This window comes from Malaya genurostris, chromosome 2 (assembly GCF_030247185.1).
Source record: "Malaya genurostris strain Urasoe2022 chromosome 2, Malgen_1.1, whole genome shotgun sequence".
Lineage (NCBI taxonomy): Eukaryota > Metazoa > Arthropoda > Insecta > Diptera > Culicidae > Malaya > Malaya genurostris.
This window is the reverse complement of record NC_080571.1, coordinates 231,948,877-231,976,847: the sequence shown is the minus strand read 5'-3', so window position 1 is coordinate 231,976,847 and position 27,971 is coordinate 231,948,877. Positions and strand designations below refer to the sequence as shown.

General features: G+C 37.0%; 1 protein-coding gene across 1 annotated transcript; it reads right to left on the bottom strand.

The window, feature by feature from the left end:
* Positions 1 to 24: 24 nt before the first annotated feature.
* On the bottom strand, positions 25 to 27,971 carry LOC131428086 (homeotic protein caudal). Its single transcript, XM_058591748.1, has 2 exons — positions 27,075 to 27,971; positions 25 to 2,288 (listed from the first exon to the last, which is right to left on the bottom strand). Exons 1-2 carry the CDS (start codon positions 27,580 to 27,582, stop codon positions 1,795 to 1,797), a joined length of 1,002 nt encoding a protein of 333 aa, XP_058447731.1. The 5' UTR covers positions 27,583 to 27,971; the 3' UTR covers positions 25 to 1,794.

Sequence of the window (27,971 nt, the reverse complement as noted above, 5' to 3'; positions counted from 1 at the left end):
AACAATCAAAATGAACACTAAAGCTATGAGATAATGATTTTTCTTTATTTTCGTTTCACTTACAAAAACTAAATGGATTACCTACGATAACAATTTTCTCACAAAACCTTCATTATTAAGTAGTCAATTGGATTCACATAGAGCATACTTCGGAGAATGTAACTCAAAGCTGAGTAGGGTAAACAAAAACAACCAAAAAGCAGTATGAAGACGAAAAAAAAAACAATCTAATTGTAGCGTAATCTCGATTCAGCACTTTTTGCAACTATTGGACTTTCAGCCGGTGCGTGATTATCCTGGGAAAACCCGTCGCACTTATATTATTACTTCTAACACTAACTTTAATACTACAACTACTACCAAACACTACTGCTACTACTAAACCGCAACGAAAGAATGCCAAACGAAGGCCGCAAATTAATCTCTGATTTAAGTTCGTCCAGTCTCTCAAATTTGAGCCTGGGTCTGAGAGGTGTCCGTGTGAAACAATTAGCACCTCTCCTGTATAAATGGCGGTCTCAGATGACAAAAGTTCAACAACAATTATCGTCAAAGAATAATATTAGCTACAGTGACACGAATCATGAATAATATTTACAAAAAATATAGCGACAATAGTTGCAATGATTCGCCAATGTCTTTATTTGAAATTTGAAGTCTTTAATACAATTTTTATGTGTTCTGTTTCTGTTCAATTTGATTAAAGTGTAAAGATTATTAATACTCAGCCGGCAATCAAATCAATCAATTAGCACAGTTGAAGGCTAGAATATAAACCAATTCCAGAATCAATCGCTTTCGTTTTTCTACGACAAAGCTGAACGTCACGTTTCCTACAGATGTTATCTGTCACATTGTTGTCAGCGTACGCAAGCTGAACTGACGGATGATGACGATAAGAATAAATATTTACCGTTTCGATGTTTTCGTTATATAAATTTTGTCAAGAGTCATCACGATATCGTATATAGGCATGTTCTCAGCTTAAACTCGTTGCATTTTGAAAACTAACAATTCTTACAGACTAAAATTAATGTTATTAAAAGTATATCATTTTTTTACATTGCACTTTGTTGATTTAATAGCTATGCTGTTTCCAAAATGTAACGGCTGTAGACACGTCTTTTCGAAAATTGGTACGTGGAAACAATGGATTCGATTCGGGTATTTTTGATGCTATAGCCAAGCCAATGCCCACATGGCAAGTCGGGGGCGCCTACATAGCTTCAAAACTAAGTTTCGTTGGAAAGTAGCCAGTTGGTCGAAATGGACACAGTTCCATCTAGTTGAATTGAGAAATAAAAATAATGTAAAATTTCCAGTTTCTCTTCATCCGAAAGGACATTGAAAACAGTCCATGGAAAATGGGGCTACAGTCGGCATGGTACCGAAATATAATCAGGGAGGGGATTTATTGGTTCATAAATTATTCATAACACAGGCAAACCTCGGCAACGGGATAATTATACGGGAATGGATGGATAGATACTGTTGTTTTTGTTTCGTTTTACGGCGTGACCGGAATTTGGTTAGCAACGTAGTTGCGGCATCGGGAAGCAACAAAATGGTTGACTTGTTCCGACTCTAATAAGGCATTTTCGCTTCCAGCATGCTAAAACTTTCATACATAGATATCTACTCGATGCAACCAATTTTTTTCTACCTCCATGGGTCCGCTACGATATCTCGAATAAGTTTTCCTTTCACTACTAATAAACTTTTAAGCTGGCTAAACGCTCGTAATTTATGATTTTACTCGCATAGATTTAAATCGGGTGCTTCGAACGAACCACATCACATCACATTCAGTGAAGCCGGCGGCCCTTGCGAACCGTGACCCTGATTGAGGTGCTGCGACGTCGGTACTCCAAGGTGTGGATGTAACGGGTGGTGAGCATGATGCAGCCCCATCGAGCCCATCCCCATGCTCATCGCACTCATTTGGTGCAAATGGGACAGATGCAGTGACGGTTCGAGTTTCGGCTTTGTGTCCACCAGCAAGCTAGACATGGCCTGGGATGCGTTGTGATGCTGGGAGTGAGCTGCCATCAGCGATTGGCCGTTCATGTTGATTGGACCATTTTCGGACTTCTTCTTCTGCTTGCGGTCCTTGGCGCGGCGGTTTTGGAACCAGATTTTCACCTGCCGCTCGGATAGCTGTAGCTTTTGTGCCAGTTCAGATTTTCGCCGTATGGTGATGTATCGGGTGTAGTGGAATTCCTTCTCCAACTCGAACCGCTGGTTGTCCGTATAAACGACCCGGTATTTGTCCTTGGTGCGAGTTTTGCCTGCGAAGTAAATGAAAATGAATGCCAGTGAGTACAGTGTATACTTCAAATTTAGCTTTTTTTAATTTTAAATAATTTATTACGAATAGAATATTTGCTTCTAGCTGGGATTTCAATCGTCAAATTTTTGCATGATTTTATAGCCGTTAAAGCATGTTCGAATTGTCGAAATGACATGCATCACATCACTAAGTTCGGTTCTAAATTACTTCGTTATAGTCCTAATATTTTACGCCAAGCCAATTCAATACTCAAATACTATGATTTTGGTGTTGATAAAAATTACCACTTTGCCTTGGCTGTACTTTCGTCACGCCATGTATAAACAAAAGATATGAATCAGTGCAGATGTAGAGATTTGTGACACCCAGAAAACAGCCTACGTTTATGGAACTCATCTCACCGAAACATCGGATAAATATTTGTACATCCATAATTTGTGTGCTCTTGTTTCCCAAAAAAACCATCATCAGTCGTAGAGTTGAAAGTAAAAACACACGCCACTCTGGCTATTTTTTGTGATAAGCGGGCCAACTTTTATTTAAATAACACGAGCTGATTACAGCTTTTTAGGATATGCAGTCAAAGAAAACTAAACCCAGAAAAAAACCATATGCCGCTGTCCTAATATAGCAGTGAGTGAACTGTCAAAAGGGGAACCAAACTAATCAACATTGACGGAGCTCATCGGAAAGTAATGTCAAAAGAGTCACCGCAGTTGACAAGCATATCAAATGAGAACTCATTTTGCAGACACCCCAAGAGCGTGTAAGCTGGCCGCCGAGAATCGGTAAACCTGTGGGTTATCTATCCCTGAACTTTACAGGCAGTTTGCTCCGGAATATTTTTATCAGCCAAATATTTGCGCTGGAGTTACGTCTCGTATGTTGCTTGCCTTCCTTCGTTCGTTTTCAGCGAATGACTTTCAACTCTACCATGTTGAATAGAAGCGGAATGGGACACGAAAACAAGGTGTAAACAAATGTTGTGAACAAGATACTTGAGTTCGGTGATGGTTTTCTAGCTAATGTATGCCGCCGTAAACAGTTGAGAAATGTAGACTATTCAGGTTTCGGAGAGTTCAGACAGTCCACGTGATAGCTTCCTAGTGTATCGTATAACATGCTAACAGCCACGATTTGTTGCAAGTTACCCCCTTTGGAAATAATATCAGAGTAAGACGTTGTAACATTTGCAACTGAAGCAGTATTGTAGTTGATTAGAAAATATTTGAAATTTTTTGAAAAGTAATTCCTGACTGGAACATTGACCCATTAGTCACTAACACCCATGATAAACTCCGAATATAAAACTAATAGACTCATCATAAGCTTTCGATCAACTGATGAAATATCAACAGAAAGATAAATTTGTTGACAACAGTACGGCGATGTATCGAAGCAAAACCCCACGATCACAAAAAAAAATGGCTAAACTCAATAACTGACATCGACAATGCATATGAGTCATATCGTCGTGAACATTTCAAAATGGGTCCAAAAACATACGTCAGATTTCCTTTGTTCTCTTCCTCTTCTGTTAATAATTCATAATTTTTTACATTTACTTAATAACCATTTGAAGTGTGTATATATCGACTGTTTTGGAGTTTTATCGGAATAAATGCGGCTTTCTCAGTCAAATGGATATAGGCAAACGAATGTTTTATAAACAAATCGTTTGCCTATATCCATTTGACTGAGAAAGCCGCATTTATTCCGATATATATAACCATTTGCATAGAATGACACCCAACATACTAGACAGTTGAGCAATATTTGTTTAAGACAGAAATTTTATATATTTGCCAATGAACCTCCACAAACTAGCAACACTTCACTTTCTTTATTTCATTACAATGCTAAAAGATCATGCTATTAGATTTTGCACGAACATAACATAACCTCACAAAAATGAACTTTTTTAACAGTCGCCGTGTATTTGTTTACAGTTTAAAAGTTCATCAGAGGTTCATCATTTGAATTTAAAAATTGCAAGTCGCCTCACACTAAACAGATTTATACAAATATCGCTCCTTGATGCTGGAAACCAGCCATCTGACACCGGTATGTGAGCACCAGCAATTTGAAAGTACACCGATTACGTTGAGCCCCTCGCGTTTTGAGCCCCAAACACTGCGATGTTTTGATACTCATCGCGATCCTCAAATTGTGAAAATTACCTGCACTTGATGTCCTAAAACACTGTCTGCTGTATTTTAGATAAACCGACAAGTTATTGTGAGAGAGTCGACCCAAAATTCACTAATTTTCGTACACTAAACGGGGTAAACCGTAAAACAATTACATTGCTGATTGTTTGTTTTCGTTGCAATCAGCTGATTTTAAAGTTCCGATTTTGACCTCATCAAGATGCCGTCGTGACAGAGGGCCGCTGGAAACGCATACAAGGCAATCTTTTTAGTTCTTTTCACTGTAGAACACGTTTTTACTTGTTCGTCATTTTTCAATTTTTAATTTGCTGTTGTAAAACAAAACAAACATTCGGCAGCTGTCGAAGATGAACTTGATTCATCGGCAGTTCATTTGTGTCGTCATCGTGCAAAATCTAATTAGGTTTTGCACGAACATGCCAGAACCTCACAAAATGAACAGAATGAACTTTTTTGACAGTCGACGTGTACTTGTTTACAGTTTGAAAGTTCATCAGAAGTTCATCGTTCGAATGTAAAAATTGCAAGTCGCCTCACACTCAACAGATTCATACATATATCGCTCCTTGATGCTGGAAACACATACAGGGCAATTTTTTTAGTTATTTCCACTGTGGAATACGTTTTTAACAGGCACTTTTAAATCATTTTTCAATTTTTAACTTGCAGTCGCAAAACAAAACAAGTACACGGCAACTGTCAAAGATGAACTTGATTCATCGGCAGTTCATTTGTGTCGTCATCGTGCAAAACCTAATTAGGTTTTGCACGAACATGACATAACCTCACAAAAATGAACAAAATGAACTTTTTTTGACAGTCGACGTGTACTTGTTTACAGTTTAAAAGTTCATCAGAAGTTCATCGTTCGAATGTAAAAGTCGCCTCACATTCAACAGATTCATACATACATCCCGATCACAAGAGAAGAGTTAATGAATACCAATTTCGGCTATTCTTTTTTGGAATACCAGAATAGCTGTATTTGATATATACGTAGACTATATAAAACATTTTATTCGACCTTCAGTATGTATCAAATTGTTTTCAAACATTTCAAAATGGTTCCAAAACTCTAAACTAAGCATACAAGCCGGACTGTCTTACGCCTCCAGCAAAAAAAAAAGTAGGAGATTTTCATCATATCAAAAGTCGAGAAATAATCATAAAAACTGACATAAAAAGCAGAAACAAATCTTACAATTGTATTACAACGGGGAGTTCAATTTGGAGTAATAAGCTTTATGGCTTAGTGTTTCTGTATCACCCCATCCTCTCACATTACGATTCGACGAAATGGTACGCAGGAAGTTCGTCATCATAACGAAGATTTGCTACAATATCGATTGGCATTTTAATCATTCAACTGTCGATGAGTGAAGCCTGTTCAAAAGCTCGTTTGTCATTCTTTCGACCGAAATCGATCATCAGTATCGTTCTAGACAGGCCAAAAGTATACTCGCTTACTCTGGGTGCTTAGTGTTTCGACGGCCCAGAACCGAACCCATCAAACGGAGCCGCCGCCGCGAGGCCGTTAATCCAGATATGTGTACTATAACCCTTTTTATTTCATTTTTTTTCTACCCCGCAGCACTGACTTACATCAGGCATGTTTACACACATACACTGATGCGACATCAACACGTAGGCTCCCGACTAGATAAACTTTATCAGTTGGGTAATGGTCGTCTGTAATGATATATTTGTACATATATTGTTGCAATTGTATTGCTCCGCTAGTGATAATACATCGTACGGAATGTAATGAGTGCCATTTTTTTCATTCGGAAATCGAATCATCGGCGCTAAATAGCATTCACTTGAACGATGTAGCAAGCGTGGTAATTAATTAACAAGGATGAACTTTACTGCCCAATCAGGTCGTAACCTAGCAGGCGTGTTACTCCGAAATAATATGGCCTAGTAATGACCCAATAAAATCGAAACCGATTTTTATTGCCAATCTACAAATTTACGGTCGATGCGCATTCCAGTGGGTACGCGATGATCAGAGCGCATTAATGGCGACTGGTAATCAACCATCTTCCCTCTGCTCCCATCTCCCTTCTTGCTGTCTAAGGCAATGCCTATGAAACCCCAAAAATGCTCGCATCTCGGAGATAAGCACCGTGAACAACGCTATTTTTTGACACTTCGTTTTATTTGCCCCAAAAACACTCCGCGGTGATAAGCGATTATCATTTTTGGAACGATCTCTTGCTGTCACTCAAGTCCGCATTCATCGTCGTCTCCGTCGTCGCGAATAGATACGAATTGCTGCGAGTTTACCATCGACCGGGACAACCGCTTGGCGGAAACAAATCTGCGCAGCCCCAGGATTAGGAGGGATTACTTTTTTAATTACCGGGCGATTATTGGTTGACTTATGACATCATAATTCATAGAAGTGCTGTTACCTGTTACACGGATTGGTAGCTTTGAATGAAATGCACACCGTTGCACGTAGTACGCATCCATGACGGATAAAAATATTTGCGTTTGACATGTTGTACAGTATCATTGTATATCTTGTGTTTTTAAACTCATAATTATGTAGAACATACAATTTAAAATATGGGATGGAAGCTCGATTTCATAATATTTTGTTCGTTATTTTTGGACTTCCGAATCCTAATAAATATCACTTACAAAACAAGGCGGGTGGGTAATAACTGGAGGCCGTGAATACGAATAAAACCGACATCTTTCTTTCACACTCCCCAATGTAGATAACCATTTGTATTAAGAGGTTATGTAAATTTTGCAACTTTTATTGCTTTGCTTCAAGTAATGTAACGGCGCATCTATAATTTTGCACTGCGGAAAGTGCACAAAGATAATCAAACTATTCTAGATTACACTGAACTGATGATTTTTATCCACGATTTGCAAAGAATCAATCTTCATTGCTATTTAGATAGAATTTGAAGCCATTAAAATTTGCATAATTTTCCCCATCGTGGTCCACTTTTCGCTGTATATTGCTCCGATGCACACGACCAGCAGCATGACGCAATCGATCTGCTTTGAAGAGAAACTGGCTCTGCGAACGTACCGCAATTGTTGCAATACTGACCTGAATTCTTGATACTCAAGGATGCTAAGTTTTTTTTTTTTCAAAAATCAGTGTTCGATCCAAAAATCAGTCTGTGCTAGATCTGTGGCTACTTTCCATAAATACATTGCTGATCGGGATCATTTTCGTGAGCACTTTCAAGCTCTCTATCGAAAATATATTTTCACTATGGTTTCCCTAACAATTTGAATTGCAGTCTGTGATCGATTTCGAAAATCTGTGAAAAACTACGACATTTTTAAAAACATGTGCAGGATAAAAATTAATTTGTGAACCAGGCCTTTCTGATTGAACTACACAGCAGCATAAATCAAATAAACATAGATTTCTCACTGTACGGTGACAGTAACAGCACCTCTAGTGACAAACGGGTGTACTTTTTTCCATTAGCTACTGTGGTTGTGTTAAATGCGCAGGCAACTTTTTGCATGCATTTTAGGAGCATTTACGCACCCATTCTCCACCAGACGGTGCTTTTGGTGTCACGGGTTGCTCAACTACATTACTATTACACTGGGAAATCTATGTTTATTTGATTTATGACAGCAGTCTGTGAGATTCTTGTACACACAGAGAAACCCCGGTTGTTTATAACAACAAACCAAAAAATAGTTGTTTCAATCCGAGATATCGCATGTTTATTTTTAATTAGAATATTGTTGTTTCAAACAAATGTTGGTTGTTTCAAATAGAAACATTGATTGAATTAAACCCGAATAGCTAATGTCACTACATTCACCAAACTAATCGCAAGAATCACCTAAACTTTTTATATTCTTACAATATTTTTTTCTGCGTGGATTTCTTTTGAATCAAATTGGTTCAGTTACCTGAAAGTAATTGTTTTTGATTTCGATGTAGTCTCATTTAGATACATTTCATAGGGATTCTGGATTTGGTTGTAAATGGTCACTGTGGCCAAGAAGACTTTAAAAACGTCTATTGTCAAATGAAAGTTTTGCACTTCTTAATCAAGTAATTTTATGGATTTAGATAAAATTCAGCAGTATGTTAGCTCCAAGAACCATTTAATTGTTGGCAACGGATCAGCTGTCGAAGAGAAATCATTGTTACATTTTTCGGATTTTTGAACATTTAAACAAATCACTAAATGCAGTCAAACCACGTTCTTCCTGCTCATTCTGTGAGGTTGTGTTTAGCTCGTCAGGCTTAAAACCTAATTGATCGAACAGATTGAGTGAAAATTTTCGCAGTTTATCCACCTTTCAGGCATCAGGATCCATACGAGAATTTGAAAAGACAACTTCTTTGAACTGATGCAATTTTTCACTAATACGGTATGGTTCTATTGAAAAACTGAAGCTTCAAAGTACGATTAGGTTACTGGGATTTTTAAACCCAAATAATATACAGGAGATAAAGATTGAATCAATAATTTGTTTAAATTTTCTTCTGCGTCTGCTTATACGTCTCACAATACTAGGTGATACTTTGCATTCGAAATCAGTGATCCTAACCTGGAAACCACTCTATGAAACAATAAAGTTCATAATTAATTCCGCACATTAAGACAAAACGAAATTTACTGAGTGGAGTTAAATAAACCCGCATATCGCGTTAAGCATCTTAGGTTTCAACAGCTTTCGGCATATTCCGCTAGCAGAAAAAGATGATTGAAACCAACTGTTGTCAGTAAACAATGTGGGCTGGGAAAGCAACAAACACAAAACAAAACAGAATTGTCTACCTAAGCTACCATCATTCCAAGTAGAGGCTAGTACGTAAACTATAGCTTTCCTTTTACAGAAATCTCTAGCTATGCTCTTAACGATGAAATAATTGAGAGAATTGTAAACACGTTCAAGCCAAAAATAAAGCATAACTATCAAATAGGCTTAAAAAGGCTGACAGGTTTCAACTTTTCATGGCTTGTTTATGATATAAATTAGTATTAACAATTTGAATAGTATATTTGAGCGTTTGTGCACCAAAAGCTATTTGTGACAAGGGTACAAACTCTTTTAGGCTAAATCGTTTTAAAATCAAAATAATTCTATGCAATTCGACTATAAAAACTGTACTATTTCGTTCACTAATGTCACGAGATAGTAACAGACGCAGATACTAATATTTCGGTGTGCTATTCGCAACCTTCATCAGTGTATCATTTTTCATTTCTAAGTCTTTTGGTACATCGAAATTGGACAAACGTGATTTTAATATCATATTCGGATTCATTTTGTAGTTGCAACTAGTTCCTTATCCACATCACTCAAGTTTGAACTGAAGAAAAATGGCTACTTTGATGAACCTCCGAAGTTCGGATTTCTAGAATGCCAAGACTCCGGTAAGTTGATATCATTAATTTGCTGATTTCGGTAAAACGGTCAATTTCTGGTAAACGCGATAGCCTACACAACCGAATATCAGTATAACATTTTGAATTGCCGAGAAATCGGGAATAAAAAAAACGAGTATAAGCTATCGTTGTCGAAATTTCTGTATACACTGATAAAAATTTGCACGATCGATTCATATGTAAACATCACTTTAATTTAATATGCTTTTTTATTTCAAATCATCACCAAAGCGATTTGTTTTGAGATTTCATGTGCAAATACACTAAGATGCTAGATTAGATTATTTTTCACTTAGCTTCGATGTGTTTTTCATTTAGATGTGGTATGTTTTGCTATCAAATCGAATTACATGTGTTAAACACTCCTTTTTCTAGTGGAAATGAGTATAGCACAAATGTATGTGCAAAACACTTTGATTCGGCCAACTGTGTTTCACTTGAAATCTATGTGGAAAACGATGTGACATTCGTTTAAAATCCATATAGAATCTTAAGGTAACGATATATCTTATAGTTGTGAAGTTCATTTCAGATATATGTAGCATGCTTTCCACTCAATATCAACAGTTTTTACACTCATTTTATGAGTTTAGAGTATATTTTCATGAATTTCATGTGTTCTACAAGTAGTGATAGTTTAAATGCTTTGCACATAATGCTAGCGTGCAAATTGTTTTCGGTGTATTATCGTTTCGCCGTTCTTTCGGCATTTGTTTTCGCTGAGATAAAAAATAACTTTTACGTGTATATAAGATGTAACACATGGTAAACTGGATGCATTTAGAACTAAATACTAATGCGGAACTGCGAAAGTGATTACAAAACCAACTTAGAATTCGAATAAATTTACTGGAAAATACGAGCAAGTCTCCATTTGTTGATCTTTTTTACCCGTAACTGGTTAAAAAGTATCTCAATAATTCACCCAGATTCTAATGTCGTTTTCGCTTGATGCCAAACCTAACCCAGTTTCAACCCTAACTGCTGTCAAACTGTTTGTTTGAAGCTAGTTTCGAACCTAGTTTCACCGTTGTTGAACTGAAAATCGAGTCAGTTTCTAACCTGGTTTTTATATCTGGTTTGCTCGAATCCCCGTTGCTAAATGCAAAACCAACACAGTTTCGCGAAAAGTGTTTGTTTGATGAAACTACCCTGGGTCAGTTTCAGTTTTCTCAAGCGAAAACGACCTAAGTTTGAGCACTTTTTTTTAACAGAAATGCACAAACTCAAAATCTAGATAAATTACAAGCAGGTTACTTAAAGCCAAAGCCTTGGTATTACATTCCTGTAGTGGAATTTGACCTTCTGTTTCAACAGACTTCGCAGCCGATTCAGAGTGTACAGAACCATTGCAACCAAGCAGGTTATACCGCTGACAGACATGTGATTTCCGTACAATGATTTATGTACAACGTAGTACGCGTACAACGTTGAGGTGACAGACATGTTTTGCGCACAGAATGAATGTACTGTGAAACGTAACAACTCAAAATTTAGTCTAATTCCCCAGCTCCGATAATCGATAATATAGAAACCAAAAATTTTTGCAGTTTGAAGTGTATTCCTAGTAACTGATTTATAACAGATTTAATCAATACCTCTCTGAATTATTAAGTAAATTTTGTGTGAGTGTTCTTCGGACGACAGTTTCACTCATATCAAAATTTAAAGGTACATTTATGACACGTTTTTTCTGGAATACAGGATTTTTACCTTCATTATTTAAAAGTAACTAGCATTAGGGAAAACTTGATGTCCATAATTTTTATGTTCTACCGAAACATTCACTAACATTAGTATGAAAGACTTTTAGAACTAATTTTCGGAACACTAGTACTATTTTGTATGCAACGAAGCTGATTTCTACCAAAAAGGTGATGAATCACGAAATTTTGTTTGTAAATCATGCCTGACTTTGCAAAATCCGCAAAAATTTCAAGTTGTTCAGTAATAATTCCTTTTTTACCCGCATATTCGCAATAAAAATAAGAGCACATAAACTTTTAACATTGAGCCTCAAAATAGTATATAAATCTAAGACATTCTTAGTATGTAACGATGTATGGCACACACATATTCCAAAAAAATGCTTTCAATGAAACAGTTTATTCATTACGAAATTTTTATAAAAAGGATTATGTTTATCATAAAGCTGATTTTAAAACCTTCTTGAATTTGAAATCATTCCGAAATAGATTTGACATAGGTTTGACGTTCTACTTCATAACGCTTATGAAAAATGGTCTACTAGGCTGGAATATAATCTCATAATGATTTTATTAGGATTTTGAGGCGTTTAAAGTTGTGACTACACAATTAGTTTATTGATGTATTGGATATTTATCGTTTATTATTACCACATGTGCATTCAAAATATGAATCATTATGTGGTCTAAATCCATTTCAACAATAAATTTACTTGTTATTGAATAGAAAACAATAACTTAATAGTGCTGATTTTATGCACAAATATGAATAAATTGTTTTCCTTATTTGTATTTAAAAACTTCACCAAATTTATGAACATTTCTTTGTTTGGCTGCTTTTTGGAAATAAGCTACAACGTTGATAAAGTGAAGTTTTATGCTGCTGGTTAGCATTTTACCGAGATTTTTTCAAAATAAAACAAAGGTTGTTTATTATTTGATACTCAGAAGAAGGAAATATTGTTTCGTGAGTTCACCATCGTTCGTCAGTGGCGCTGGTAGCAGTAAACAGTGAAGTGATTTTGCTCAGTACAACGATAAATGACCGTAGTACGGAAATCACGGTTGTATCATGATGCTCGCGTGATACCACCGTGATTTAGGGTGACAGACATGTGATTTCACGGTGTACAGTGATTCCGATATCACATGTCTGTCATAAGCATTACTTGCTCTTATCATTAACTTCACTAAATTATTGATAATTTCACTGCTAATTTTCTGAGTAACACAGAAGTATTCATTTCTAGGTGCATCCAGTTTACCGTGCAAGATCAGCCTCCTGCTGGGCCACCATGTTCTTGTGACCATCATCTTTTTCGCAAAGACGAAAACAACGAAGAAGTTTGTAAACACAAATAAAAGTTTGTTGATGCTAAATATCTGTGATTTGTTGAAATAAAGTTGATTTTTATGTATGATTATAATAAATTTGACATCGTTATGAAACGTGCGGTGCCAAATTGTAATATTGACTTTCACAATCGATGATGTGTTGTATTTTACTTGAAAGTCATTTTGGAAAATGTTCTATTTCAATACGCATTAGATTCCAATGAACGAAACACACCACTGCACTAAACAACAGAATTTCTTGCCGAACATGCGAACTATGTATTACATAGAAGGCTTATCAATTGTAGTTGAGACAAGGTTTGAGTATTCTAATGCGACAAGATTTTAATATTTTGAAAATAACAAAAATTCCTAAGCAAAAAAAACATTCAGGGTCTCAGGACCCATAAAAAACATCCTGTTGTAAAATTGTTGTTGCCTTACGTGTCCAGTACCTCGATGCACGACTAGATTAAAATATAAAAATACGCTCAAAACCGCACCCAAAAACGCCTACAACATGCACTCCCTGATTATGGTGAAAAAAGAAAAAAAACATAAACGAATCCGGTTTACCAATTCCATCAGAACCAAATAAACAAATGTGCCAGGGGACGAGAGAATTCAGCTTCAGCTTACCATCAAAGGGAAAAAATACCCCCAAATCTCCCACTGGATTAAATAAAACTCACCGAAAATAACCGTGTGTGTGTGTCTGTGTCACCGGTAGTACGCGCACGGTTGTACCGACAAAGCCTATCTGAACAATGCCGCCAAAGACGTTCCGAAGCGCGTCGATTGAGTGTACCAATTGACAAATGGATTACCGCGACAAACACCTACCGACAAACGAACAGTTCGATCCTGCTAATCCCCACCGTAGCCTACGGATTCGGTGAGTTGCTGATCAGTGTAGTCCTCTAGCCGAAATATCTTGACCGCTTATCGAAATCCAACATCAAACGAACGCTCAGCCCCAAAAAGTCTTGCGGGTTACCTTTCGAGACAGTACTGCGCGTTGTATTTCAGTGTATTTCGGCCGACAGGAAGCAAGAAAATTTGTTTACCTTTGTATTGATGCTTTGAAGACGAATTTGCCAAACAATAGAATAAGACTAATAGGCTAAATTAGTCATGAATTATCTGTCATGATTCCTACTGAACAACTGAACAGACTGTGAACCAAAACAATCACTTCTATGTGTCCGTGTTTGTGTCGTATTCTACGCGGCAGGTGCGACAAAAGCTCTCACCCGACCTCCCGCAAAAGTGCGCATCATAAATAATTTGTCGTAATCTAACGCCGTAAAAGGATTAATACTTTTATGATAATATCAATATAATAATTGTATTGATTTTTATTTTGGTCATATATTTTCGCTGCTTTCGACAGTGTTGGGGTGCGACTTATTTGAACTATTCCGAACCTTTCCATATGCCAGATCGTACGAGACAGAATGGCGTCCTTTCGGTATCACTTTCACCTTAATGGAAACATCACATCTGTAATATAAATGTCAAATTTATGCATGTAAAACTGACGGAAACAATTTGCCAACCACCACCACCCGTCGGTTTCTTATCATCACATCCCATAACCCATAATGAAGTTTAAATTTCGACACGCAGTCCCTTGGGTCACTTTTCAAATGTTCTTGACGGGAACCAGGATCAGCCGGGCAGGAAAACATCCCTCCTCGTAGAAGTTCTTTTTGTCACTTAATAAATATTCATCGTTGATTGTTCTGAGATTTAGCTCTCATCGTGTATTCTTTTGCCACCCCCACTGTGACTAACCAGAATACCAACTGACAAAGAGTGTTCGACCTTGTTTTTATCGACCATGCAAAAGTAGGAGAGTACGGATGTTGACTGCTGGCATAGAGTAGGTCTATACTCCCAGGTACAAAGACCCATCGGTAGCGACCGTCCAGGGAACGGAAAATATTTTGACGCTTGGGTTGGGTTAGCTTGTGATAATAGCGCGCGGGACTCTTTCATGGTTAGTTGAACGACCGTGGAGAAAATTTGGTAACTTTATCGCAAGTTACGCAACCGCCGCCAGAGTACACAATTGCGTGGAGACGAAGGAAGAAAAAAAACATGCACAGAAAGATTTATGGCCTCAGCAGCCCCGGTGAGTTTTCGGTGTGTGTGTGATTGGGAGTAGTACTTTTTAACATAAGGGTTTCAAGCCCTGTTCGAGCTCGCTAAATGTGAGCAATTTTTCGATACAGACTCGATAACGTCAGGTATGTAGGTTTTCACTAGATTCGAAAAGGTAATTGATTTATTCTGGAAACTACAATTTGTTTCAGAAAAAATAATTTATTACACCTACGTATATTAGGGTAATTGTACGTATGATCATTTTATTAGTCAAGCCAAATTATTTTGAGGACTTTGATTATATTTATTAAAATTTCTTTAAAATTTGAACATGTTCATATATCGAAAATAAAGTTCAAAACACTGCAAAGGATTTTGGTCGTCCCAAAACGCTCAGGAAAAACGGTGGAATCGCACTGATTCGTATTGGTCGCAGAATTCCATTCCTAGCATTTATCGATAACCTTTCCAGCGGAAATGTCAGCTAGCTTCGTTTTGATTAATTGCGCTGGCTGTCACAGTCAGTAATCAATCATTGTGTTTACTCAGGGACTTTGGCATTAGTTTTTTTTTTTGCAGTATCACAGTGTGTTTCGAGCTTTCGAATTCTAATAAATGGAAATTGATATTGACTGGAAAAAATAACTCCTGTCACTTACATGAAACATAAATCATAAATTTATTTAAAAAAAAAACATAATTCGATGATGCTAAAATTTAACAAATTGCTAAATTTGAATTGATATTTTGTTATTTACTTGAAATATTTCAAGGATAGTTTAATTGGTAGAACGATTTCTCCGGATAGGCGAAGTTACGAGTTCGAGTCTCATCTCAGCGGTAACCTTCTAGCAAAATTTTTCATTACGCTGATGCATTTGTCAGTTCATTTCCAATCAGCTTATCTCGTTAAATTTAGGTAAATTTTGTACTATCGTTTCTCAAACTGCTATTTTATGCAGTTAGTTCTAAAATGAACACGGTACTTGATCAAATTTATTATTTATTGCCCAGATTTCAATATCCGGTGGTAAATCATGAAATGAGAAGAGCCAAATATTCTTTGATAGCGACAAAATCAGTATGTTCGGGTAAAATCGTAAAAGAGTTTTTCACAATTCAGTTAAACTTTTTCTTTAAATAAGAGAAAATTAGAGGTTCCAGCTCCATCTCTGAGTGATTTTTTTTTTACATATTTTCATATCTGTTACTTCATTCATCAGTATATTGTCAGTCAGTTATCGGCCGGCTTTAGAAAATGGTTAGAGTCAGATGACAGGCCCACCGAAAAGAAACGAATTAAAAAATAAATCGTTCATGAGACAGTTTCTCACACGTGTTTGTAAATGAGTTATCAAAACTCCACTGCATACAAGTAAAATGTTCACGTCATTTAAACCTATTAATCCAATACCAGAAAGCTTGCCAATAATTATTAACTTTTTATTTATTTGTAAGTCTCTTCAAAAGTAAATTAAATTGGGTATTTTTCGTATCACGTGTAAGCTGATTCTAGTAAATCCGGAAAAGTATTCATTTTGTCTTATAGGCCGACTTTTCAAAGTGTAAACAATTGCAACTATATTTGATCTAGTAGGTTTTAACTTTCATTAGATAATTCCAGAGTAAATAATAAATATTCATATCCAGTAAATAGTGTTAATCTATGGAAATGTTGGTAAATAAATAAAATAGTTATGTACATAAAAAACGATCCCGTTATTTATAACCAAAATCCCTGAATGGTTGAATTTCATTGTTTTCCGTTAGTTGTTAGTTGTACACCTATAATGCTATTACCCCAATTTCTCTATTGTTACCCTATTATTACGATCCAGATTGCTTAATTTTCTATATATACATGTTATCCGAGTTCGTCAGCGACTACGTTGTGGGGAAATCCTCATACACTCAGCAGCGATCTCAGATCGTAGGTTTTGCGCCGTATTGTGCTATGACGTTCCACTAGATAATTGTTTGAATATGGATTTATGACCAGATAAGATTTTTAAGCTTTGGAAAAGTTCGGAAATTTTCTCGCAAAAACGAAGAAGAGAATTTCTACAGAATGATAATCTGTGATGAGGATAACAAAAAATGTTGCAGACCTCCAAGCTCATACAATCTTTTTTAACAAACCTGTGTAAAGCATAAATGCGAAAATTTGTTTAAAATCAGCGTTGCATACGGTTTTGCACGCATCAATGTCCATTGTATGAAAGCTTGAACGCAAGAGTCCATAAGCGATTGCTGGGCTGTTCAAAGCGCCTCTTCACGCGAATTGCTAATTTGTCAAAAAACCGTTAAATTTTCTTACGGACACTCTGTGGTTGCAGCACTCGATATATAGGGTCAACAGGTCATGAATATTCAAAATAAACTGTAAGAATATCAAATGTTCATTTTCGCACCGAATGCTTAAAGACTGTACTCGAAAACAATGCAACACTTTGTTTTGTGTATAACTATTAATTTTTCTGTGCATAACTTTTTAAAAATTGAAGAAATGTTGGAAAAAACTAGTCCAAAGTGTAACATTGACATGTGCAAAATTTTGTTACAATCTATCAAGTTGTTACCGAGATGGCTTCCCGAATAAAAAATATTGTAAAAAAACAATACGATTTGCTGTTACAAAACCTGCCACAACTATGCTTTGACCATTGAAAAATATTTTAATGTATTGTTATACACTATTCAATTAATTGTGAAAATGCTTTTTACAATACAATGTTGTTAAGTATCGTAACAATTCAAATCATAAAGTTTTCTCATACATGTTTTCTTGGAAAACAATAAAATGTACAGTACAATAAATTCAATTGTACAATCGTAGAAACAATATATTGAATCGTTGGAAATGAAAAAAATCTTGTCAAGATACAATAAAATGTATTGTAACCCATATATCTAATTGTGAATCAATTGTTTATGCTGTACAATCAAGGGTTTAATTTTTTTACGAGTTCCAAGCAAGAAGTAGGGTGTAGGTACCGGATACGAGCTCGATTAGAAAAAAAAGTTGAGTTCTGCAAGTTGAATTTAGCATCAAGATCTTGCTTTGCTTTGCTTGAATGAATCAACATTTGACCTCCAAGCTTTTTTTATTCTTCCTCCTAAAACAACACCCGATACTTCGTACCAGCAGTGACCTTTTATCAATTGCGGCACCGATTCATGAAACCACTCTCAACGGAACCCGGGAAAGCAAAATGCAAATACATCACCAGTTTTTATTGCACTTTGAACTACGATACTGCACCGAGTAGACGAACAATGCTATAAACGAATATTTTTCAGAAAAATCAATATTTTATTACTTGATTGGAAGGATCAGGGTGCCGCTTCCGAGTTCAGCCGACCGGTTGAGAAAGGGCCGTTTGCTGACCTTCCCAATTGCGGCAGACGCAAAGAGTCGTTTTGCCGCCGTTCGGAAAGTGTTTATTGGACCGGCAACGAATTCGCACGTTTTTGAAATACCATTAAAAAAAACTCGACGAATCTGAATTTAGTAACACTTTTCTTAAATTTTGCTTTGCTGATTCGATTTGGTTGTGAAAACGAGACAAAGTTGATAAAATGTTTTTTTCTCCTAAATGAACATCAACTTTTCCTCTTAATTTGTGCCTAGCGCAGTGCTATAAACTGTTCGCCATAAGTCACAACTTTGGATCGTCAACAGTAGAAGTGTGGTTATGAGGAAGCCGGAATAATACATAGACTGAGGCGAATTACACGCCAATTTGTTAGTGCACGCCAAAGTTGTCTCTGGGGTAATATTTTCGAAATTAACACTTGTCTACGATTTTTCCCTCGCGAAGCGACGTGAAAGCGCCGGCAACATAACATGCGGTTATGATTATTATGTTCTATCTAGGGAGCGACAAGATAAATGAATTTTGCTCTGTGAAAATGAGTGAACGCCACTTTGTTCGATGTCAATGGGAAGGGTGGGATGGGAATGCAGTATTTCTGAAGATGATGTCGTCGTTGGCTGGAATTGTTTTGTCACATTGCGTTACAAAATTAGGTGCTTGGTGGTCTCATTGGTAGACACAGCGACAGCAATTGAAATCTGTTCATCTGTTCCAATGCGTATGCTGATTCTGAACCTTTACAGATCTCGTATATCGAACCTTGGTCCATTATACATAACGAACAATCGTCATAAATTTCTTGTGCCGTTTTCGCTTGAAACCAAACCTTATTCAGTTCACACGGTAACTGCTGTCATATTCAACTGACATTCAGGTCAGCTTCGAATCTGACTCTTTTATCGGATTCGCTTCGGTGCTTAGTGTAAACCTAAGTCAGTTTCATGAAAATTGATTGTTCGCTCAAACAATAACGAAATTATATGCTCTCAATAGATTTAAATTTTCCTTTGGTTTGTTTTTAATGTTCGGTCGTACGTAAGTATCAAAGAACGCTGACAAAACTTTAAATTCGGTTTGTCATTTGGACCGAGAACTCAACAACCGTCGAAGCTGACAGCTAGATTTCGTCGCTATCGTTACCAACTAAAGCACCACTTTCACAGTGCCACAGTTTCGATGGTAACGGCATGCACGAATGCTTCTTGGCTCCCTGTAGGTCCGTCCCTTCTGCTACCATAGCGACCGGGGCTTGTCTAATAGATTTGGCGACTTAAGTTTTATTCTTTTATGGCAGCACATAGACTCGAACGTTTGTTCTAACCTTTCCGCACTGTACCACTAGCTCTGTCTCTATCGAGTCATAAACATTAAGAACAAACCGAGGATAAATAAAGAGGTCCTTAGGAGCTAACCGCTCGGTTATTTTTTCTTCATTCCTTACGGAGGTATATAGCGGCGTCCATAAGCCGAAAGGGACATTTTTGGCTATATCTCCGTATGTTTGAAGTAGTGTGTATGCTTTCCGTTTCGAAATTGGACAATGTTGGTGCAAGAAAACCAGTGGGATCACAGATAATAGGAAAATAAAGCACATAAACAATTCCCCCTTTACGATTGTTCCGTGAGTCATTTCGGTGAACATACCATTCCGGAGCTCTCAAATAGGGATGGCCATTCAGGCATTTACTGCCGGCATCCAGCAGGGGTTAGTTTATCGGCGTTTTATAGTTTGTTTTATAGTAAATAAAACAACTAAATATATCGTATGTAAGCTAAAGATCTGAGCATTTCGAGACTGCCAATAGTAGATTGGATCTAGCGGAGGTGGTTAGGAAGTACTTATGCCCTGTAGTGAACGAAGAGGCCACCGAGCTTCAGTGTACGGTTGAGATGAGGGGACACACCTTTCAGATGGGTTGGGTGGGCTGCAACAAGATTTATGTTTGAAGTCAAAATTGATTTTTATTAATAACTGACGCGTTGTGATGGGCGAACGGAGTTTTCGAGTCTGCGTGAATAAACAACTTAATGTATGTATGCAGCCGGTTCGTGAAGACCAAATAAAACATTTTTATGGTGAACTTTCAATAACTGGCTGGATTGAAAACAACTGTCCATCCTGTTAGTGTATAACCTTTAAAACTCGACATTATAAAATTTCAATTTTATTAGATGCCAGGCACTTAAATTTGTCGTTCAGGTTTAATGATTGTTACACATAAAATATTTCAAGATGTACAGCACAATAGCCCAGAATAAAGAAAGTAAACCCGACCGGCGAGACCTATACAAATTTGCTCCCGTTTTGAAGGTACCACAAATGGCTCTTCTAGGATTTCCAATTGATCGGAAAGTGCTAATAGCTTAAACCCCTGCCCAGAAATGCGCATGTGGGAGTGCATCCATTAACAATCAGTCGGTACCTTCCAAAGGCCCTTTTAACACCATTCGGATCTATCAAACGCTTAATACCGGTGGCTTGTTTGTGCTTTTCATTGTAGCCTCTACATTTTTTAAGATAATTCGAATGCCGCTTTGCTGACTCCTGGGAACACCGCTACCGGTTCCGTAAACGATTGACCAACTCAATCTAGAGATGCAGAGTTTTATGAAAGTACTCAAATAAAGATATTTGGTAGTTTTATTTAGTTCCCCACCCAGTTGATAATTTGTTTTATTCGTTGTGTAAAAACGATTTACGTCACAGTTTTTACCTAATAGTAGACTTTGCAGAATAACGTAAAAATTTGAACTCGTGATGAATGAAGTTCATGTTCGACATGTACCAGTAGGTTTGCTTATATTTTCAATAATACGAATTCAAATTAGAATGAACATGTAAAGAAAGTGTGTGGATTTGATGGCAGTTAGGGTCAGAACTTGGTTAGTTTCGGTTTCAAGCGAAAACGACATTAGTAATAGTTCTGTTTGACAATTGATGAATCGTAGAGGTCAGTAATTCTACTTTTGTGAAAAAAATATTCGATTCAGGTGTTCTATAGAAACAATAAGATTTTTTAAATAGCAGTGAAATACTCCATATAATTGTTGTGTGATCGGAAAAGAACATCTCACCTCAACCAGGCATCCAGGTCACCTTAAAAAATACCTATACCTAACGGAACGCTCCATTTTACTGAAATGCCGAGCTACCGTATCTTTCCACTAACAAGTCCCCGAACACAATAAACGATAAAGTTTGTTTCCATTCCACCGTTTTCTATACTTTTTGTTCGCTTTTATGATCGATCACTCTTCCCGTTCGCGTTCCGACGACCCAAACGGAATCTGCCAGGGCCAACCAGCGAAGGGGCTCATAAATATTAAAAGCTATAAAACCTCGAGTCGCATAAATTAACTAACTCGCATTTGTCAAAAGCAAAGCAGCCAACACTCAAGCGCCCGCGCACACATAGAAACATAGAAACACTTGGGCAGCCGGAGATCGATTTCATGAATATTTAAGAAAAGCGAAAAGACAGCGAGGAACAATGCGATTGGTTCACCCAAACCAGTCAGAAAAATTGGCTTCCATCACGTTTCTCAGGGCAACGAATCGAAGAAACCGGTAGGAAATTTTGTGGCCCTCCGTAGAAAAGACGAATCACTGTTGATGGTCACGTTGGATAAGTTGGAAGACGAAACATCTGAAATAACTTGAAGTTTCACATAATTCAAAAGCAACGGTTAAACCAAGCAGCAGTAGCACACCGCATGCACATAATACGAAAATTATTGGACCATTTCACGACAATCGCATGCGAAATTGTAAGTAATGTAATGTTGAGGTTATATCATACCACCGGATTCCACGGAGGTGAAATCTTGCAGGGACGGTGCCGAGCAGATGTTGATCAGGCCTACGTGAAAGGAAGGCAAAGATAGTGACAGTTAATAAGCTACGTTTAAAATGCTTTCATTTGAGGTATCTTTTTCAACAAAAAAATATGTCATGCAGAAAAGTAAGAAAGTAGAACGAAGAACTAGTTCACACTGAAAGGTAATAATATTTATCTTCACACGCGGTACATTATTTTTACGAGTGCCCGCCGTATGTACTCAGACCTACCCATCGTATCGCCAATTTACACCTACCAAGATACTAAAATAGCAGTAAAAATGCGATCAAAACAAAGCACGAACAAAATACCGATGCTGACACCAAACACATAAACACATCGTTTGTTGACACTATCAATTAAATACTATAATTTGAATATTAAAGGTTGCGCCGGTTGGCGACATCTTGGTCTGGGAAAATAGTCTAACGATAAATTTCTGTGTGCTAATTGGAACCGTAAATAAACTTTCCGAAAGGATAAGATTTCAATTTAGGTAAGTGGATAAACGATGCTCGAAATTGCCGGACGTCACCGTAGATGACTAAACATGACTAAACTTATAATGATTGGAGTAGTAGACGTGCAGTTAAATCAACATAACACTAAGAATATATTCTACTATCAATTCCTATTGTTTTAACTTCATTTGCGAGACAGTAACTGCAACTCCCGTTGAACGATTGATTGGACTTTCATAGGACCGATGATCCAACGTATTGGACCAATGAAGGACCACCGTTGAACGTTTTATTTTTCTAAGTGGGATGTTTTCGAAAAATGATGTAGGTTTCATAAGAATCCGCCATATCTCGTTAAATATTTCCAAAGGACTGACACAAATGACAGATCACGTCTGATCGAATGCCTTAGGTTTCAGGTATATTTATATACGAAGAAATAAAAGGTAATCGTGGGCACGGCTTTGTCAAGCATATAAGAGAAAGTGAACAAAGAGAAACTGTCACTTGCGTACATCAGTGGCGTACCTAGGTAAATCGGTCCCTCGACTTCACCATCGAAAATTATTCTGACAAATTTATCGAGATATTTAAATTACTATATAGACAGAAAGTGATTTTGAAAGTGAATATCTGCTCTGACAGTATTAGGCTTTCAGGCAGCTCATTTACTACCACAAATGCTAAGTAGCCATTTTTTCAAGAAGTTTTCATCCCGAAATACTTAGACTCAAACAGTTTTAAGTACGATTCAGACGATCAGTCAACTTCCGTCAACGTTAACGGGACTACTCCGTTCGTTGCGTTTAGTTTAAGGCTTTCATTATTGAAACGTACACTCTTACAAGCCGCTACCTAATTTTGGGTCACAACCTACCCAAAATCAACTAAAGTGCATCTCCCCAATTTTGGGTAACGAGTGTTGACCTAAAAATTTAAGTAAATTTAAGTTTAGTACAAGTGTTATGCCATAATAAAGCACGCCACCAATTTTTACCGATCAACTCAAAGTTTGAGTACATGACGACACAATTTTGGGTAGCTTATAGAAGAGCTCGACACGGAGTGATTTCTCCTAAAAAAATAGGTAGAAATGATTTTCAGTGTATACACGTGCCGGAAGTAAAAACGTTCCGTGAGATTGACATAGCGTGTTAAGAATTGTAATACACAACACAGGCACCTCATGTAGTCAAACAGCGCTCGAGTTAGTATCGGAATATATCGGACTGTGTGTTTCACTTTTCTTCAGCTAAAAGTCCCGATCAAAATAAAATCAATTTTATGCTTTTCTCACAAACAGCTTGCCGCATCCTGATTGATGAAACCAGGAGTACCCGAAGATCCTATCCGCATTCCCGTTTTCTTCGAGTGCGTACCTTTAACCAATCAAAACAAAGGCGTGTCGCCATGGTTACATTGTCCATTATATTATTGTTGAAGGTTTCTTTTTTCGATTTTCTTTCAATCACTCCATAAAACCCGTCCATTGAAGATTGACCTTAGCACCAACAGATGTATAGTTGATAGTTTCCAGTATAATCTGTCGTTCGTCCGGTGAATCTCAACATGGCGACCAAAAGTGATGTGTTGCATAACAATAACAACATAAATCTTTACGGATTCGTTTGTAGAACGATCCAAACTAGATGGTTTTGTTCGTCCATTTTTTTTATATTCAATAAAGAAATCTTAAATTCTTAACTTTATATAAGGGACATCGTTTGGGCGGATTAGTTTCGCTTTACAGAACCGACATATAAAGATTATCAGCTTTCAAGGAAAACCCCCTGTTATTTTCAGATTGTGGCTGCTGCTGTGGTTTGATTTAAATACATAAAAATAGCACACGTATTGCATCAAAGCTAGAGACGCATAAATTTGAACAGCCCAATTAATTAATATAAATAGTTTCTTTGGTTAAGCGTCTTGATAGAATGCTTCGTGAAGTATAAATCTGAATGAACCTTCCTTTTAACTCTTCACTATTAATAAAAAGTAGACTTGAAATGCATCATTTGTTGAATTTCAGGTTTTTGGATAATGTGTTGGTCTAGTAAAGAGGTAATGAAGCAAAATTTTTAAAAGAAAGAAGAATCCAAATGAAAACTAACATTTTTCGATTATTACGGTACTGCTGGTAATCTATCACTCTAACTCCTTACATAACATGATGTCTGAAGCCATTATCTTCATATCTATACTGAAGTAATTTTTGGAAAATGCAGGATTTATTTGTTCCAAGCAAAAGAGAAAGTTAACAAGAGAAAATGTCATTTACTGATGGAACTATTCGTAAAGTTTATCTAGAAGCCCGGGTTGGCGGTTCAATGCATAGGACGCTGGTCTTACAAGCCAGCTATCGTATGTTCGAGCCCCGATCTGAAAGGGATCCAAGTGTCAGTAGAATCGTAGTACTAGCCATGCAATGATTCTGTACGCTTTGATTCGGCTACAAATTTTGTTGAAACAGAAAGGCCAAACCTAAACTGCCAACACTTTTATCTAGAAATCAGACAAATTGTGAACAGTGTCGTTTAACACTAATCTATGAAAGGCATTTTGAACAGTTCGAAAATGTATGGGAGACATGGATTAAAGAACTGAAAACGTATCCCCAAGGCTGATGGCGTCAACGTTGGTTTAGTGAGAAAAAAAATGCTGAACTCCATCTCCGGAAAGATGACTTGAACGACAAAAAAATCAAAAGGATTGGTTTGTCGCCCCCCTAAAAACGTTCCGCCCGGGGCAACTTCTTTTATACTTCGGTGTGTAAGTTTATATAACATACGTTAGAACCGTTAAGAACCTCAGTGTCAGTTATTAAAAAATCTAAAGTAATACATTTTGTTGTGGTGGCTGACTTGTATAAATATATGAGTATTTTGGTAAATTCGAGTAAATTTCTGATACGCTTCCAAAGAATTACTCAAAGTTAGGTAGAATTCATCTAGAAACATTTGGAAAAACTCTAAAAACGATTCCTTCCGTAGTTACTCAAATTTAGGTTCTAAGACTCAAAACTAACTCTAATTTCAAGTAGAAGTTGTTCATGATTATAATTGGAACTTACTCCATTTTCACATATTATTTGAAATTGAGTAATACAGTACTCATCCTCTAAAAAACTTTTGTCGAGCGTGTAGAAATAAGCTACAGCAACAAAATGTGTCAAAATACATTACTTGGGATGTGACACAACCACCGTTAGCTAGACTATATTCTCGAATAAAGTCCTAAACTTGCGTGGAATGATGATTTATTTCAAAGCTACACACTTAGAAAAAATCGTGTAAATTTACGTCTTCATAGATGCACATAAAAGGAGCTTCGTAATTCACCTAAATTTACAGTTCAAACCATGTAAAGAAAAGTCATATCTTTAACTTCACAGTTAATTTAACTAAAGTTTACATTTGATATAGACACAAAAAAAAACGTCTGCTTGGCGGTTCATGTTTAAATGCCAAGTTTTGCATTAAGCAGTTCAATTTGAACAACTACGCACTGATGAGTCAAACACGAAACGTAAACATAATTGTTTTTACATATTCATAGATGTAATATTGTGTCATCAGTGAAGAAATTACGTCATGCTTGAATTCACATCAAGCGTAAATTTCAATGTACGATTACTGAAATTTTGACTGGCTACACACCTAGAAAAAATCGTGTAAATTTACGTCTTTTGAGACTGGAATATTCGAGCGTCGAAAATGACGCATTTTTACAGTTATTCTAACACAATTTTAATGCTATCTGGTATATGTTGAATTATTGAACCCTTCATACCTAAAAGATGGGATATATTTGACACATATTGAAATCATTTCTGTAAAACTCAGTCATTTTACTAATTACGTCTTATGCGTTTTACCATATGTGGATTTGCGTGAACAGTAAATTTCATAATTTTTTGCTGTGTATATAACCTTCAGAACACAATATTATGGATAGCAGTTCCAATGATGCATGACAAAGCATTCAGATGTTTTTATTGCTGTCATTATCAGTGCCTGTTGAACAGTTCACTTCTTGTATAATTATGGTCGATCTGAAGTCATGTAGCAAGGCAACTAACCTTAATTGCTAATGCTCTGTTGTTAGAATTAGGTTTTCCTTAAATTAGTATAATTCTAAAAACAATTCCGTACTTATTAGTGTGATTAATTAATGAATAAGGAATAAAAATGACCCCACGCGTTTTTTTGTATGATGAAGTATTGGAAAATTGAATTGAATGATATATTTATAAAAGGTGAAACTTCAATCAAAATAGTCAAATTGCATGCACGCACTCAAATCAAACAAATACCAGTTCAAAGATTGAAATCACTAAACTTGGAAGCGTTTAAAAAACCATCATGTCAAAAATACACTCAAAACTAACCTGGATTGGGTTGCGTCTGGTATGACTGCTTCTTCATCCACTCATAGGGACTCTTGACCGGCGTTGGCCGGGAGGTGATCTGCGGTGAAGACGACCCGTTCGGTGCTCCCGGGCTGGACATGTCACTACCGGATACGGTGATCGGTGGCGACGGCATACAGTGTGGGCCATCTCCGATGTGATCGTTTGCGTTGTTATTACTGCTGCTACCGCCTGCTGCACTCTGGCCCAGGTGCAATCCCCCGGGACTAGGTCCGTGGGGAAGCAATGAGGTCTGAGGTGGCGTTGAGAAACTTTCGTGGCCACTCCAATCCGGACTAGGCTGATGAAAGGCATGCGGATGTGTATAAAACATTGCCTGGGGCGAAGATTCCCCATCACCGATAAACTGCGGATGTGGCGGTTGGTGCTGGTAGTTCCCCGGGTACCAGCCCGAGGTTGCCGAGTAGGACAGATTACTGCCATGGTTTTTCGGGTACATCGTGAAATGATTATAGTAGGACACCATTTTCGAGCTTCTGTTCTGTGCTCACTAGTTTTCCACTATATGTCACTTAACAACAAATTCAGTTTGAAATCAATTTTTCAACACATAAAACATTTCATACATTGTTGTACTATTCGGTTGTCTTCCAGTATTCAGGTTCACTATAAATCACTATGAAGATTGTGTAATTCTCTAACGACACCGATTTGGCCTCGTAAGTACACTTTAGTGTCAATCAAATTATGAATTGCATACAATGAGGTAATAAATAAATTTTCACTTTTAATCCTTGATATACTCCGTGTTCGGATGCCTTCAGCTGTAGCATCTCCACTGAGGAAAGTCAATCAACACTACTAAAGCTGACAATATCCAGGAGCTGAAACGAACCACAACTTTACTCAGTGAAA

Excerpts from the sequence above, each read along its gene's own strand:
- LOC131428086 (XM_058591748.1), bottom strand. The coding sequence starts at position 27,582 with ATGGTGTCCTACTATAATCATTTCACGATGTACCCGAAAAACCATGGC. Across the intron at positions 2,289-27,074 it reads CCAGACGCAACCCAATCCAG|GCAAAACTCGCACCAAGGAC; the intron begins GTTAGTTTTGAG and ends TTTACTTCGCAG.